The 14,761-nt window shown below is 45.0% G+C and overlaps 1 protein-coding gene across 1 annotated transcript; it reads right to left on the reverse strand.

The window, feature by feature from the left end:
- Window positions 1-4,298: 4,298 nt before the first annotated feature.
- LOC6597562 lies at window positions 4,299-10,767 on the reverse strand. The gene is made up of 9 exons (XM_026993092.1): window positions 10,681-10,767; window positions 9,148-9,484; window positions 6,741-9,069; window positions 6,515-6,642; window positions 6,285-6,453; window positions 6,132-6,222; window positions 5,954-6,061; window positions 5,533-5,665; window positions 4,299-5,294 (listed from the first exon to the last, which is right to left on the reverse strand). The coding sequence occupies exons 2-9, from the start codon at window positions 9,460-9,462 to the stop codon at window positions 5,271-5,273; spliced, it is 3,297 nt and encodes a 1,098-aa protein (XP_026848893.1). The 5' UTR covers window positions 9,463-9,484; window positions 10,681-10,767; the 3' UTR covers window positions 4,299-5,270.
- Window positions 10,768-14,761: the final 3,994 nt, after the last annotated feature.

Raw genomic sequence — 14,761 nt, forward strand, 5'->3', positions numbered from 1 at the left:
ACAGGGAATTAATGTCAGTCAAGAAAGGGTAGTACTCTCTCTCTTCCCTCATTCTTTGTCCCTTATTCTTCAGCACACAGAAGATAGTTCTTTCAACTAAACAAAGTCCAGAAAAGGCCCCTTACCGGGAAGAGTCAGCGGAATAGCAGCGCCCGAGAGAAGTGTTAGAGTCAAAGGGAAGAAAGGGGGACCAGAGAGAAGGTCGGCGCAATCCCGAGTGCCAGTGCAGCAGTACTATTCCAAGTCGCAGTCCGAGTCCCAATCCGAATGGATGCTCGAGTGAGTGCTCCTTTCCGACTGGGCTAAAACCATAAAATGCATTATTATGCTAAATGACTATAAAAATCACGTTTACAATCCATTTATGCCTGGGATAATAACCCATGCCCATTCCCCACTCCCATTCCATCCTGCTTGGCAGGAGGCGGCGCATCAGGGCATCGGAGAGAGGGCTGAGAGAGGGCTCTGGGAGGCTGCAGATGGACGTTGGACGGGCTGTTGGGATGTTGGCTAAAACCCTGAAAGGCAGCATTTGTTTACGCCGCGAATAATTGAGTTATCTGATCTCCAGGTCCCAGTCCCAGTCTCAGTCCCAGTCCCAGAGAGCAACAGAGCCGCCACGAGGGTGGAGCTGCAGTGGAGGCTCTGGCTCTGCAGACACGAAAAGTGACTTTTGGATATGGCGGGTGCGGGCGGGGGGATGCTTGCTGCAAACGAGGGTCGTCTTTTCTAGGATTGAAGAGTGCGGTTTCGGTGGACGGTGGCGGCTGCTATGGCTATGAGGCAGACGGACAGTGGACGGACGAGCGAGCTGAGCCACATTGCATGTTTTGGCACTGGCACTGGCCCTGGCACTGGTACTGGCACTGGCAGCAGGTAGGTGTGGCAGCAGCAGCAGCAGCAGGGTTTATGTAGCAAATTGTTTGGGGGCACATTAGAAGGTAACCACTGTCGTTCCCTGCCGTCTTGTACTTGTTCCTCTGCTTCTCGGTTCCTGCTCCTTCCCCTGCGTCTGCCGCTGCCGCTGTTCCTGGCTGTTTTTCCTGCCCCTTGTTGCTGCTCTTACCCCTACCTCTGGCCAAGTCCATTGGTAATGACTTTATTTGGTTGCTGCGTTAATGGGGCGCGCTCTTCTGCTGCTGCTACTCCTCCTTCTGCCTCTTCTCCACTTCTTTCTTCACTGCTCCTGCCCCTCCTTCTGCTTCCTTGTGCATTCGGTTGTCGGCTCGGGCAGCGCAAATTGAAAGCGCATTTCAAAATTTTTCACACCTGAAAATTATTTCGTTTCCAGACATCGTTTTTTCTTGACGGACGGTCCGTCCGCTCATCCTCATCCCAGCGGGAGGGTGAGGGTGTGCGGGGCAGGCCGACTGTCGGCAAGTGCAGCGAATTCCGAGTGCGGCTGCAAAACGATTTTCCCGTAGCGCCGTCCACAAAAAAAAAAAAAAAACACCAAAAAGGTGCCGACCATCCAACCATCGGGCCATCGAACGTCGAACGTCGAAACTGGGCCCATCGGCGGCGGCAATTAATCAAAATTTAATTTCAAATAGCGACGTTGACGGCGCTGCACTGCACTGCACACTCCACTATCGAAGCCGAAAAAATTGAATTGAAAAAAGTCTAAAGAGAAAACCGGTAAAAGAAAATGTAATTAATCACAAGACGGTTGCTGCTCGTCTCGTTGTTTGGGAAAAATGAAAAGCCACAAAAACACGAAAAGCAACAGAGGATACATGAGGCGGAGGCACAAACAAAAAAGCCGAAACAAAAGAGGCATCAAAAGTCGACCAGTTTCCAGGTTTTTGTTGGGAGAGAAGAGGCGCCCCCTCTTGCAATCCGTTACAATTTATAGCACTTATATTCCAAAATTATTCGAAGAAAAATGATGTTCTTCCCCCCATTATGATCTTTCGACTGAACTGATGAATGCTTCCCCACTCATTTATGAGTCTTGATTGCATGATTGTGGGAGGGGAACACACCTTTTCGACATTAACTAAGCCATTGATTGAGTGATTGAAAGCGCAAGTTTAAGCGGACTAGCTAATATAGTAGTTTCGCCTTAATTATTGTTCGCGTCTAACTGAATTTGAGACCCGTGGCTCCATCTAGATTTTAATTTTTCTGCCATTAACTCTTGAGTGTGCAACATATCTTCAAAGCATCGTAGTCGAGTGCCTCGACAGTGTAAATGCCCTGCATTGAATGGTTTCATAATGAGAATATGGGCATTTCCGCCAAAAAGTCTACCATGCCAAAAAACATTAAAAGTCAATAAAAACCGGTTTCCCTTTCCACTTCTGTCCTGACATTATTTTCTAAATTTATTGAAAGGTTCCGAATTTTCCCAGTTGACTTTGATCTGAAAACCTATAAAAAAAAGGCACAAGTTTGCAATTTTTGTAGTTATTTTTTCTTTAGTATTATCTCTTATAAGAGGTAATTCTTAATAAAAGGTTTTCCCCAGTTTTCGGTAACACTATGCCAGTAATGCAGGTCAATGCCTCCACGGACTTACAATAAATAGCTTGGAAAATCACATTGAATATTTGATATACATATGTATGTATGTACATATGTGCAGAAACATTTTTATACAGATAGTGCAACCCAGTTTTCGGAGTTTTGCTATTTTGTACCCTAGCCTCATAAGTCACTTCTGTTTTTTGTAACGCAACGTCAGGTCAAATTTGTACTTATATCTTTAAAACCGTAGGTTCAATTGTAGTAATTTTGTTGTTGAATATAAGCTACCCAAAACATATTGAACTAGAATAATTTCTCATGTTCTCAATTATTTGACTTTAGGCGGATTTTTTTAAATTAAAATGTATTATGTATTATATACTTGATCGGAAAAGTATGGACTTATATTCTAACCTATAAATGCTGATCCCACAAATATATATATATTATTGATGGGTTCATAATGACTTCTTTCTAGATTTTTAAACAAATTTACGAGACGACCTCGTTCTCGAAGTAGTCCTTTTCAAAAAGGCATTTTTATTTCATTTGAAAATGTTGCTTGTATTCCTTCTCTAATTTCATGAGCACTAGATGGCGCCAACAATTTCCAAGCCGCCATCTAAGTCACAAAATAAATTAAGTGCCATCTGTTTTGTACATAAGGGAACCAGAGCAGTGTCATCTCTTATGTAAAAACAACAATAAAGCAGTACCATCTCTTATGTAAAAACTTAACCAGTGCAGAGTTGCCGAATCTCAACCCGCCCTCTTTTGTCAGAAGTAGTGGCCATAAAGATGATAAGCGCATCCATTTCCATCGGCGGACACAATGTAAACTTCAATTTTGAAATTTAATTTTTCCGCTAGAGGGCTTTCCTCCTTCATCACTGGAGAGCGGCTTTATATTAATCGGTGCCGTGCTCCGTTATCGTTATCAAGTTGTTATCAAAATTGAACAATTTGAATTCAAATTCAAAATATAGGTATACTCTCAAACAAATAAAAGAATTCTTCACTTTTTTCATTGTTTACTTTTTATTATTAAAAATTTGTCTTTATATTGCCTTTGTTGTTTTGCTCATTTTCTGTGACCTCCCAGTACTCCTTCCTCTCCCTCTGTCCTCATTACGCCATGCATCTCTCTATCATCCATTCGTTTATAATATTTTCAATAGACAAATATTTTTTGTTTTTTTTTTTGTTTTGTTAAATTGTTTGTTCATTCGCTGCCCGAAGCAGTGGAGTGGGAGGGAAAGGTAGGCTGGGAGGGATCAGGAGCGCCCCAAAAATGAACCCAAGAATTTTGATTGGAATTTTCGGTTTTTGGTTTTGGTTTCAGTTTTCTTTTTGTTTCATGGGAGGAGGAAGAGGTGGTAGCCCCCTCTCTCCTATACACATACATACACAAATGTCGTATACATATATATTTATACAAAAAAGAAATAAATACAACGTATAAACAATTCAATCATGAGCAATAATAATAGTATACACAAAAAAAAAATTTGGTATGGTATACGGGGGGTGGGTTGTTTGGGAGCTTAAAACATAAATAACAACAAATCCGAAACCATAATTAGTCAACAATTGAAATAAATCTAAGCAATATGAATATACAATATGCTCTTTGTTGGTGTTTCTGTTTCTGTTTCACTTTTATTTTCCTTTTCCTACTCTTCTCTTTCTCTTTCTATTGCTGTCCCACTCGTTTCGATCGTTTTGTATCGGTTTTGATTCGGTTTTCCACCTCATGCTTTCGAGTATTTTTTGACTTGAAACAAAAACCTATACCTATATATATGAAAAGTCTTTGCTTGAACTTAAGATTGTTTTAAGATTGCTTTTACATTTGCTCTGTCTGTCCTTTCGGTTAGAGCTCAATTTCTTCTCTCGTCGTGACACATAATTCTATAAATATCAAATTGCAGCTTGAACAAAATACTGCCGACATAGTCGACTCAGACACCTTATATAAATCACAGCTAAAAGGCAAGCATAAAATTAATTAATGAAAAACGTAGGCCCCATCCGGGTGGCGGGGTTCTTTGTTGCAGGATGGCTGGGTGGCTGGGTGGCGGGGGGTTCTGCTGGGTGGCATATGGCTCCTCATTTCTCAAACATATTTTTATGTACAATTTTTTCAGTTAATTCGTTATTTCGTTTACTTGACTACCGCATAATTTCTATAATATCTATAATATTTTTCTGTTTCGTGTTTCCATTTTGTTGTAGCTTTTGTTTGCTCTTCTTTCTTCCTTCTTCTTTTTCTTCTTCATCCTGCTTTCTGCTTCGTCTCTTCTCTGCCTCCTTTCCTTCATTAAATAGTTTTTATATTTATAGTATAGCACCGAGTACAAAAAAATGATCAATAGACAGAGTTTTGAATTTTGTATTCTTCTTCGTCCTTCTACTTGCTGTTATTCTTCTTCTTCATCGTCTTCGCCTTCTTCTACTTCCTCAGCTTCTACTATTTCTTGGTTTTTATTTTTAGCAAAACTAACAGTTTCTTCCATTTACTTTACTTATTTAACGTTTTTTTTGTTTGTTTTTGTTGTTGGTTTGTTGTTTCCTTTGTTCTTGTTATACAGAACGTTTAACGGGTTTAATGTTTCGTTTCGTTTCGTTACTTTTCTTGTTTTGCATTTCGCGTTTCTTTGTTTCGTTTGTTTAAATTCTACTACTTATGTAAGGTAATAATTTCTGTTGCTTTCGTTTACTTTTTGTTTTTGTCACAAGCGAATCGCTTCCGAGTCCGCCTTTGCCATCCCCATGTCCATCTCCATCTCCATCTCCATCTCCTACATGGTTCCATCGCCAGAAATCTAAAAGAAATAAATATATTGCAAAATAAATATCAAAAAAGAAAAAACAATCGAGTACTACATGACCCGGACTGTGCTCCCATAAGTGAATGGATGGGAGATTATCTTAACATTTAAACATCGACAAAATATCAATGTTGCACTCTAAATCATTGGTTTAATCTGCGAAACGCTTTAAAAATGTCTCATGGATGATGGATGATGGATGGGATTCGACGGGATGCTCTCTGCGACTTACCTGCGAATGGGAACTGTCGGACTCCACCTGCTCGGAGTAGCAATGCTTATAGTTAAGATAGTCTAAAAGTCTTCTTGGTAATGGCAACGTCTGTATAAGATCCTTTCGTATAACCGCCTTTAGTATAACAAATCTGAAATGGGAATACAATAGAAATACAAATCAGTCATTTTTTGGGTAAACAATAGGCAAAAATGTAAATAAAATGGAATTGAAAATTTTGAAATATCTGACTGCCTGGCTACGAGTGCGCTGTCCGCGTCCCCGCCCACCGCTGGCTGCGCCCAAGCCGAATATGGGGCCGCCCTACAGCCGTAAACAGCGGGCCAAGCAGCAGAGGCGCGACTTCAGGCGAATGCAGGATTCACTTAAGAAGGGGAAGAAACCAGAGTAGCCGCAGACATAGAGGAAGGACACCCACCTGCACATGTGCTGCAGGCTTTGTACATGCTTAAATCTAGATACTGGATTGGTTAATTGCACACGCATTGGTCCATGCTCTGGCCGGCGATGCAGAAAGAATAAATATCTGAAGTGGTAAAAAACGGGTGCAGGATTAGTAAATATCCAAGGGGCAAGTTCCTGAGATTTGTTCTCACCTGCCACTTCGCGAATGCTCGACAGCCTTCTCAATGAATTCGGTGATGGTTTGCGACTTGAATTTGGCATAAGAGCCAAAGGAGAAGGTCCCTAAAAGAACAGACATTGGGCATGAGTATCGATTACAGAAGGGCAAACAGCAGAGTTCTTACCCTGATCCTGTTCAATGCGCACATGTCGCACACAATTGTTCAGCTTGAAGCTTAACGAGAATATGTAATGATCATCGGAGCTATCGCGCACAATAAAAGAGCCATCCGGCTCGTTCGAGAGCACCTTTTCGGCTGCCTCCCCAGACAAGGGACCCCAGTACCAGCCGTACTGCAAAGGCAACAAAGATTAGACATAGATGTAGCTCTGGAATAGGACCCATATTGCTTACGTCTTTGACTTTTTCAATGCTTGAGGTAAACTGCAATGCACGCGGCTCTTGGCCACCAGGTTGCTTCTTCTGCTGTTGATCCTCCTGTTCGGGTTGTTCGACAGCTTCTTCTATGGCATAGGCGGCTGCTGCTTGAAAGAAACGCGAGTAGAGGAAAGGAAAGGAAAAGAAAGGAGGAGGCAAATCTTTTAGAGACTCTGGGCAGGAGTATGTGTCATTTATTTACCCTTCTTTGGTAATGGTGGCAGTGCACGCGACTGGAACTTCTTGAGTCCCTCATCGGACGATGACTCCCCTGGGGCGGTGGCTGGTGTTGCTGTGACTGCTGCTGGTGACGACTCCTGGTCCTGGCCCTCAGCAGCCACAGCAGTTGCTTCCACTGCCAATGCGGCATTCGTGGCACTCGCATTTGCAGCCGCATTCGCCGCCGCCACAGAGGCGGCTGCGGCGCGACAACGACTATGATGATTCCGACGAAAGCGAAAGATGCTGCAGAACTTTTGCTTGAGATTAAGCGTAAATTGTGACTTCTTTTCCGAGTGCACCACATGCTTATTGTTCGGATGCTGCTGCTGGTGGTGTTGCATCTGTAGCTGTAGTTGCAGCTCCCCCGCGGGCGACTTCTCCGATGACTGTTGCTGCTGCTGTTGCAGGTTCTGCTGCTGCTGCTGCTGCTGCGTGGGCGTCTGCTGGTTATTATTGTTGTTGTTGTTGTTAAGCTTATCATTGTCCAGATTGTGTTTGCTCTGTTTGCTCAGATACTTGCCGCCATCGCTGGCAGAGCCACCCCCGCCAGCGCCCGCAGCATTCGTCGAACGATTCGAGGTGCCAACACTGCTGCGCGTTCGCGCCGTGGTCGTTGTGGCATTCGTTGTGGCCGTGGACACACTCCAGATCGTCTCGTTGCTGGACTTGACCATCATCGGTTTGTTGGGTCCCCCGCTGCCGCCACCGCCGCCGCCGTTCGAGGATGCACAGGATTTGCCTGCGTCCGAGTAGAGTGTGTGATAGAATTGCTTCACTTCGTCGAGGGTCATGTGCAGTGGCTCCGATGACTCGCTCGTTTGCCCCTGGCACTGTCCCTGCCCCAGCCCCACTGGTGTGCGATATTTTCCATGTTTCCCTGACTTTTCCCCATCCCCATCGCTCGTCTCAGTCCCCGCCCCCGCAGCAGTCGTTCCTCCGTGTCGCTGCTTGCGTTTGTTGCGTTTATTCCTTCTGCTGGCCGCCTTGTGGTAAGTGGGGGCTCCTGCGCCTGCTCCAGCTCCTGTTCCTGCCACTGCGTTTGCCGTCACCTGCCGCTCTTTCTCTTTTTCCTTTTCCTTCTCTAGTTGCTGCTGCTGCTGCTCGATCATGTCCACGGGAAACGCATAAATATCCGAATCGATGGGCACATTATAGAAGTCAGATATCTCGCGTGTAAACAACGCATCGTGGGACATGGCCTGCGTTATAAAGATGGAATCATCGGGCTTATTCGCCGACGAAACATTCAGGGAATTGTGCGAGCTGCTCAGGCGACTATTGAGGGAATTCCTCGAGTTCGGACGCTGCCCATGCCCGTGGCTCGAGGCAGCAGTCCCACCGCTGTAGTGATGATGGTGATGATGATGATGCGGATGGCTGTTGTACGGGTGGTTGTAGTGCCCCTGGCTGCTGCTGGTGCTGTTGTTGTTGTTGTTGTGGTAGTGACAGTGGCTCGTATGCCCACCCAGGGGGCTGTAGAGGCTGGCCTGCCGTCGCTGCAAACTCAAACTGCTGTTGTCCGACGGCGGCTGTCTCCGAGCTCCGTAATACAAATCGTAATCATGGATTTCCGAGAGACCGGCAGCATTGAAATTGAAACGCTGCTGGGAGGCGGCGGCTGCCGCCGCCTTGGCACTCGCAATGCTGTCCTGCTCCGTGGGTATGGCCTTGAAGTAGCGCGTATGATCCTGATAGTAGGGGCACAGTGTCTGCTTGATCTTGATGATGGAGACGGGCGGCGGCGGTGAGGGCAGTGGCGAGCAGCTGCTCTGATCGGAGCAACCCTCATCCTCCAGAAGATCCACGCTGTTGCCCAACGAACTGCTGATAATATTGTTGGGCTCGTCGTAGATGTTGTCCGTGTGGCTATTCAGTATCGAATCGCTCACATACAGATGCTTATTGATGGCGTACGACTCCTTGAGGCTCAAATGGGTGCTCTCCATCACCTCCATTTGGCAGATCTTTGCTTGGGTTTGCTCTGGCGGGGCCATCACTGCCACTGCCACAGCCACAGCAGCCGCAGTCTTTGTTGGGGGCTCTACTGCCACTTTGGTGCTGGTCGTCACATCATCTTTCAGGTGCTCAAACGATGACTGCGACGAGGTCCAACGCCGCAGGCTATTGACAATATTCTTGGAGATGGAACGCACTAGCGTTGTCTGCGGCGAGTCCTGGAACTCGGGCGGCGGATCAATGGGTGCCAAGGGACCCTTTTTCAGCGTATTAAAGTTCTCAGCACTCATGCCACCCTCCGAGCAATTGTCCAGCGAATCGAATTGTGAGACTTCCCCGTCGCTTTCCACCATCTGAAAGGAACAGGAGCAAACAGGAGGGTTATACATTTACACGTTCGATAGAAAGGATAAAAGCTGAACGGATCTCACCTCAATTTCGAATTTGCACATTCCAATGCGATAGGAATCACCGCTGGATATGGAGCTATTGGTGGTCAATGGCACACCGCTGTCATCGCTCAAGGAGGCGGCCGCATTCAGCTCGATGCTGTTGGCGCTGACCAGCTCATGATGCGGCGGTGGCATGATGCTGAAGCTATCGCTGCTGCAGATGCTCGATACGCAGACGCCACTGCCGCTGCCCCCGCCGCCTGCTGATGCTCCTGCTCCTGCTGCTCCATTGTTGCCATTCGAATTGCTGCTGGGATTGGAGTTGTTGTCCTTAAGCTTAATGGACGATTCCATTTTCTCAGAAGCGAGGCGATAGCTGTGCAGAAAGACAGAGGAAAGACAGGATGAGGATACTTCTCCGAGTAGTTAAATTTTTGATGACACACATCCATCCGACAACGGCACAGCGGACCGTGTGGCAGAGACACTCTGGAGTGTGGACTGCAGGCGAGGCACAACCTATGACCTTTGGGTGCGGCGTCGTCGCCTGCAACTTGCAACGAATGCAATTGAAGGTCAATGACAGTTGCGTGCGCCGTTTTTCGTCCTGCCACCCCCCACCCACAATCCACAACCCCTCTTCTCCGTGCATGCTTTACGTGCTGCACCCAACACACTCTCGTACCACCAAAGGCGGCACGGCACGCAGGGCACCGCACCTCCATCATCGTCGTCGTCGTGCGGCAGGCTCGTGTGCTGCTTGTGCGCAGAGAAAATTGATGGCAGGAATTTTTTGGGCGGAGATTCGGATTTCGGATTCAGGATTCTCCAAGGGAGAGGGGCAAGGCAATACGGGTGTACGGGTGTGCGGGTGTACGGGAGTAAGAAAAGGAAGGGGCCGAACTCTCCAAAGGAAAAGAAGAGGAGATTTCCAATTGGAAATTGAAGTGCGTAAAAAAGTACCGCTAGCGGCCTGCAGCTTCCACACACACTCACATAAAGAATCTCTCTCTCTCTCTCTGAAACACACACATACGAGTCAAAGAGGCGCCCAAAAGGAGTAGCCGGAAAAATTCAACGCGCTGGCCGTCCCACACACACATGCAGACACATACACGCGAACACACATCCTTCTTGTCGTGTGCGTCGTCGTTTTCGTAGTACGTCGTTTGCTAGTATTTCCCCCTCTCCACCCCCCTTGTGTGATAGCGCACTTTTATAGGTGCCGCTTTTTTATAATGCATTTGGCATATACCAGAGACAGACAGAGAGAGAGAGAGAGAGTGCAGTCAGCGATAACACGAAATTCTTATTAGAATTTCGTCACTTTGTATATACACACAAACACACACAAGCTAACACCCACCCACCCACATGCACATGCATGTAACACCTTTGCTTAATTTAATTATTGCTCTCCTGAATCTCGCGTACACACACACTGATACGCACGCCAGGCCAGACACTAACACACTCCTACACAGATGCATTAGCATTCATTACAATTCTCCTCCAGTTCCATGGCATGGGCGAACACCACACACTCAATTTTCACATATATATTGCACTTGCCTGCCTCTGGGCTTTGGCGCTGCGCCTTTTCCTATAGTTTGCACTTTTTCCTTAGCACTGGCACATTGTTAACAACACACATATTGATTAATTGCACGCATAGCTATTAAAAAAAATTTGATTCCAATTTTGGAGGAAAAAGTGCTCCACAGTCAGTGCTTATCGAAAAAATCTACCGTCGACCGTCAGAAATATACCGAAACATACCGTCTCATTTAAAAAATATACCATAAATATACTGACGAATTCAAGTTATATTTTGCATACTCCTCGTTTTTGATCGTCCGTGGAATATTCTCAGCTATATAGCACATTTAGGCCATGCCCACATAGTTTTATACGATTGATGAATTAATTTTCTACTTAACTGGCTTATTTTAACCACTTGCTTTTATTGGATTTTGTCTAAAAAATGGTTTTAGCGAAATAGGTCAAACAAAACAAACGACAGAGGATGGTCGTTCATATTGCTCAATTTTGATATTCCGTCGAATAATGCCGGCCAACTAAACTCTTAGTTCTGCCCACATAATTTAAGGCCATTGATGAATACATTTTCTACCTGATTAACTACTTTTAAGTACTCTCTTTTATTGTATAGTGTAGAAAAAAAGGTTTAAGCTAAAAAGGTCAACAAAAAAACAGTGGCAACCTAAGTGAGTGTGAAATGTCACTTCAACCGGAGTTTTTGAACAGGTATACCCTAATTCGTTAATATTATATGAAGAAACTTTTTTCAAAGCTGTTTTAATTTAATTTTAATTTTCCGAAGCAGCTGGATCAGGAGGTGGAGACGGTTGAGTCGAACACTTACCATATGAGGGATATGATCTATCATGATGAATAGTAGGGGCACAGTGTCTGCTTGATCTTGATGATGGAGACGGGCGGCGGCGGTGAGGGCAGTGGCGAGCAGCTGCTCTGATCGGAGCAACCCTCATCCTCCAGAAGATCCACGCTGTTGCCCAACGAACTGCTGATAATATTGTTGGGCTCGTCGTAGATGTTGTCCGTGTGGCTATTCAGTATCGAATCGCTCACATACAGATGCTTATTGATGGCGTACGACTCCTTGAGGCTCAAATGGGTGCTCTCCATCACCTCCATTTGGCAGATCTTTGCTTGGGTTTGCTCTGGTTTTAAGTGGTTTTAACCACTTGCTTTTATTGGATTTTGTCTAAAAAATGGTTTTAGCGAAATAGGTCAAACAAAACAAACGACAGAGGATGGTCGTTCATATTGCTCAATTTTGATATTCCGTCGAATAATGCCGGCCAACTAAACTCTTAGTTCTGCCCACATAATTTAAGGCCATTGATGAATACATTTTCTACCTGATTAACTACTTTTAAGTACTCTCTTTTATTGTATAGTGTAGAAAAAAAGGTTTAAGCTAAAAAGGTCAACAAAAAAACAGTGGCAACCTAAGTGAGTGTGAAATGTCACTTCAACCGGAGTTTTTGAACAGGTATACCCTAATTCGTTAATATTATATGAAGAAACTTTTTTCAAAGCTGTTTTAATTTAATTTTAATTTTCCGAAGCAGCTGGATCAGGAGGTGGAGACGGTTGAGTCGAACACTTACCATATGAGGGATATGATCTATCATGATGAATAAAAAGGTTCGTTCTTGAAATATGTCAAGTGAGACACGAAGTTAATTTTTCCCTCCAACATTTCCGGCCGCTTTAAATAGTTAATACATTTTCTTAACTAGTCATCCACAAATGGCACTTTTTGGAATGTTTTGAAAAGATAGAATATTGGGCAGAAGTGGTGGTGGGGGGGTGGAGCAGCAGCAACAGAAACAGCAACGTTAGATGTTAGCTTCCTCCTCCCACGCTTTGCCGGCACAGGAGCCTGTGCTAACTGGTTGTTGGTTCTGCATTTCCTTGTTGGCGATGCCGCAGCAGGAGGCCTGGACACTGCATCTGGTATACCCAGCGATCGTTGCTGCTTGTGGTAGCAGTGCTCGAGAGTGACTACATAGCCATTGTCTCCGAATGCTAAAATAAGGAAAAGCAACCAAGATAAATATCCTTGCTCCTTGCAAAGAACTGCATTAAATACACACTTGTTGCTGATGATGTTGAGCTTGTCGGGGGGTACCAAATGGCAATTGGCAGCGGCCACTTGGGCAGCGGCTGATGTTCAATATTGCGCTTCACCGTGGCCGTCTGCTGCTGTGCTGTTCTACTGGCCTGTACCGTGGCCGTATTCTGCTTCTGGAGGCTATCCATCTTCACTTCACTTGCACTTGCGCTTCGATTTGATCGGATCGGATCGAAATTGTTTTGAAATTTTCGCGTGCGCCACAGTTGAAAGTTGAAATTTAATTTGGTTTTGCAGCCCTAGTCAAGTCACGACAGGACACGACACGACACGCACCTATCGACTGTTTTAAAAACAGACGAGAACGTACTATGGAGAGTACTATCTATTATAACGTACTCCATAAGAACGTACTATAGTATTATAAATTTTATTAATCAATTAATTGATTATTATTAATATAATATATATATATTTTATAAAAATATTCTTTCGATACTATTGAATCGATTCTGCAAACGAGTCTGCAGCCCTAGGCAAAAGATCCCGTTATGTTTTGGCGTTGCCCGCGGAAAAATGCAGAAAAAAAATGGTGACCACGATCATGTGTATATGTGTATTTAAAACTCTAACACCTTCACCCAGGTTGTTGAAAACGATAATATATTTCTGCGACGGAGATGTTGCGGTAATTTGTTGTCGCGACATTTTGTTATACCGGCAACATCTTCTTTGCAATATAAGTTGCGCGGTTCGTTTGAAAATTTACCGATTAGATTGCCAAGGGCGCGCGAGTTTGAAAGAAAGTTACAAATGATTATAACACCAAGCTGCTGCTGCTGCTGCATGGAAATGCTCAATCATATCAATTAGGTGCGGATCTGTGGATTTCTTCTTTTGGTAGTCATGCACTCTCTCTTTCACACGCTCTTTCGGGCCAAAAGGTCTCGCGGCGCTGGGATGCGTTGACAGCGACGCCCGTCGCAGCCGTTTCGTCTTTTGACCGTTGCGGTCATCACCTGTTACTTTCACTGCGACGAACACGTTTTGTCTTGTTTGCTCGGCTGTGCACCCCCTCCCCTCCCATGGGCCGCCAGAGCTAATAACAAAAATTTCAGGGCAAACAGCGCAGTGATAGCAGCCGCAGTCGGCGTCGCGTCGCATCGGTTACCCTTCCAATAAATCGCATAAATTAGTAATTCTGCAGCAGCGACAGCAACAGCGGAAGCATTGTCACGGCTCACTGCTGCTTTCCACTTCCACTTGCTGTCGCTCTCACTTTCATTGCCGTTGTCAAATATTTAATAATTTGTGCTAAAATTTGAATTAAATGCCATGCCGCATACATAATGATTAACGCCATGCCCCCATAGCCTCATGCCCCATGCCTCCCTCCGCCCATACACGCAAGTGACAGCCAGACGCCAAAAGCCATGCAGTGGAGCAGGGAGCGGCAGCAGGCGGCATCCACGACGACGCTGTGGAATGCAAACGGCATGCGAAAAGAAAACGAAGTATGGACAAACGGAGGGCGACAGACAGAAGGAAGAGGGCGGGGGGGAGCGACAAAGCTAGATATTGACTGACTTAGAGCAAGGTATGTTCAGTAGAAGGTAAGGGAAACCTTGTTATTTTGACCTGGGTGGGATTTGCACTGGCGAGTACTTTGAAATATGTACATACCTATGTATGTCTTTTATGATGCACTAGTGTTTGTGAGCTGAAAAATGTACAACAACAATTGGCATTTATAAGTATTTTACGGCATAAGGCACATACATACATACATATGTCACTTTTTCGGCCCCTCATTGGTTCATAGACCGTGCACTCGAGCGATCTACACTCGAGATTTTGGCCAGCAATTGAGATTCAGAATTGGCCTTGCCATACCATTCCGATCCGATTACATATACAATACAAATATACATACATACATAAATACATGTGTGTACAACGATATTCTTCGTTGCTATTTTGGAAATTCTTGAATTTCCTTGCAGAATGCGGAGGAGGAGAGAGGCAGAG

Source organism: Drosophila persimilis, unplaced genomic scaffold (genome assembly GCF_003286085.1).
Source record: "Drosophila persimilis strain 14011-0111.01,24,50 unplaced genomic scaffold, DperRS2 tig00000804-arrow-arrow-pilon, whole genome shotgun sequence".
NCBI classification, from domain to species: Eukaryota; Metazoa; Arthropoda; class Insecta; order Diptera; family Drosophilidae; genus Drosophila; species Drosophila persimilis.

What these genes read in the sequence shown, in the direction of transcription:
- LOC6597562 (XM_026993092.1), bottom strand. Translation starts at nt 9,462, where the DNA reads ATGGAATCGTCCATTAAGCTTAAGGACAACAACTCCAATCCCAGCAGC. An exon ending in GCATTGAAAAAGTCAAAGAC is followed by an intron (nt 6,454 to 6,514) that starts GTAAGCAATATG and finishes TTGCCTTTGCAG; the next exon opens with TACGGCTGGTACTGGGGTCC. An exon ending in GAGCATTCGCGAAGTGGCAG is followed by an intron (nt 6,062 to 6,131) that starts GTGAGAACAAAT and finishes TTACCACTTCAG; the next exon opens with ATATTTATTCTTTCTGCATC.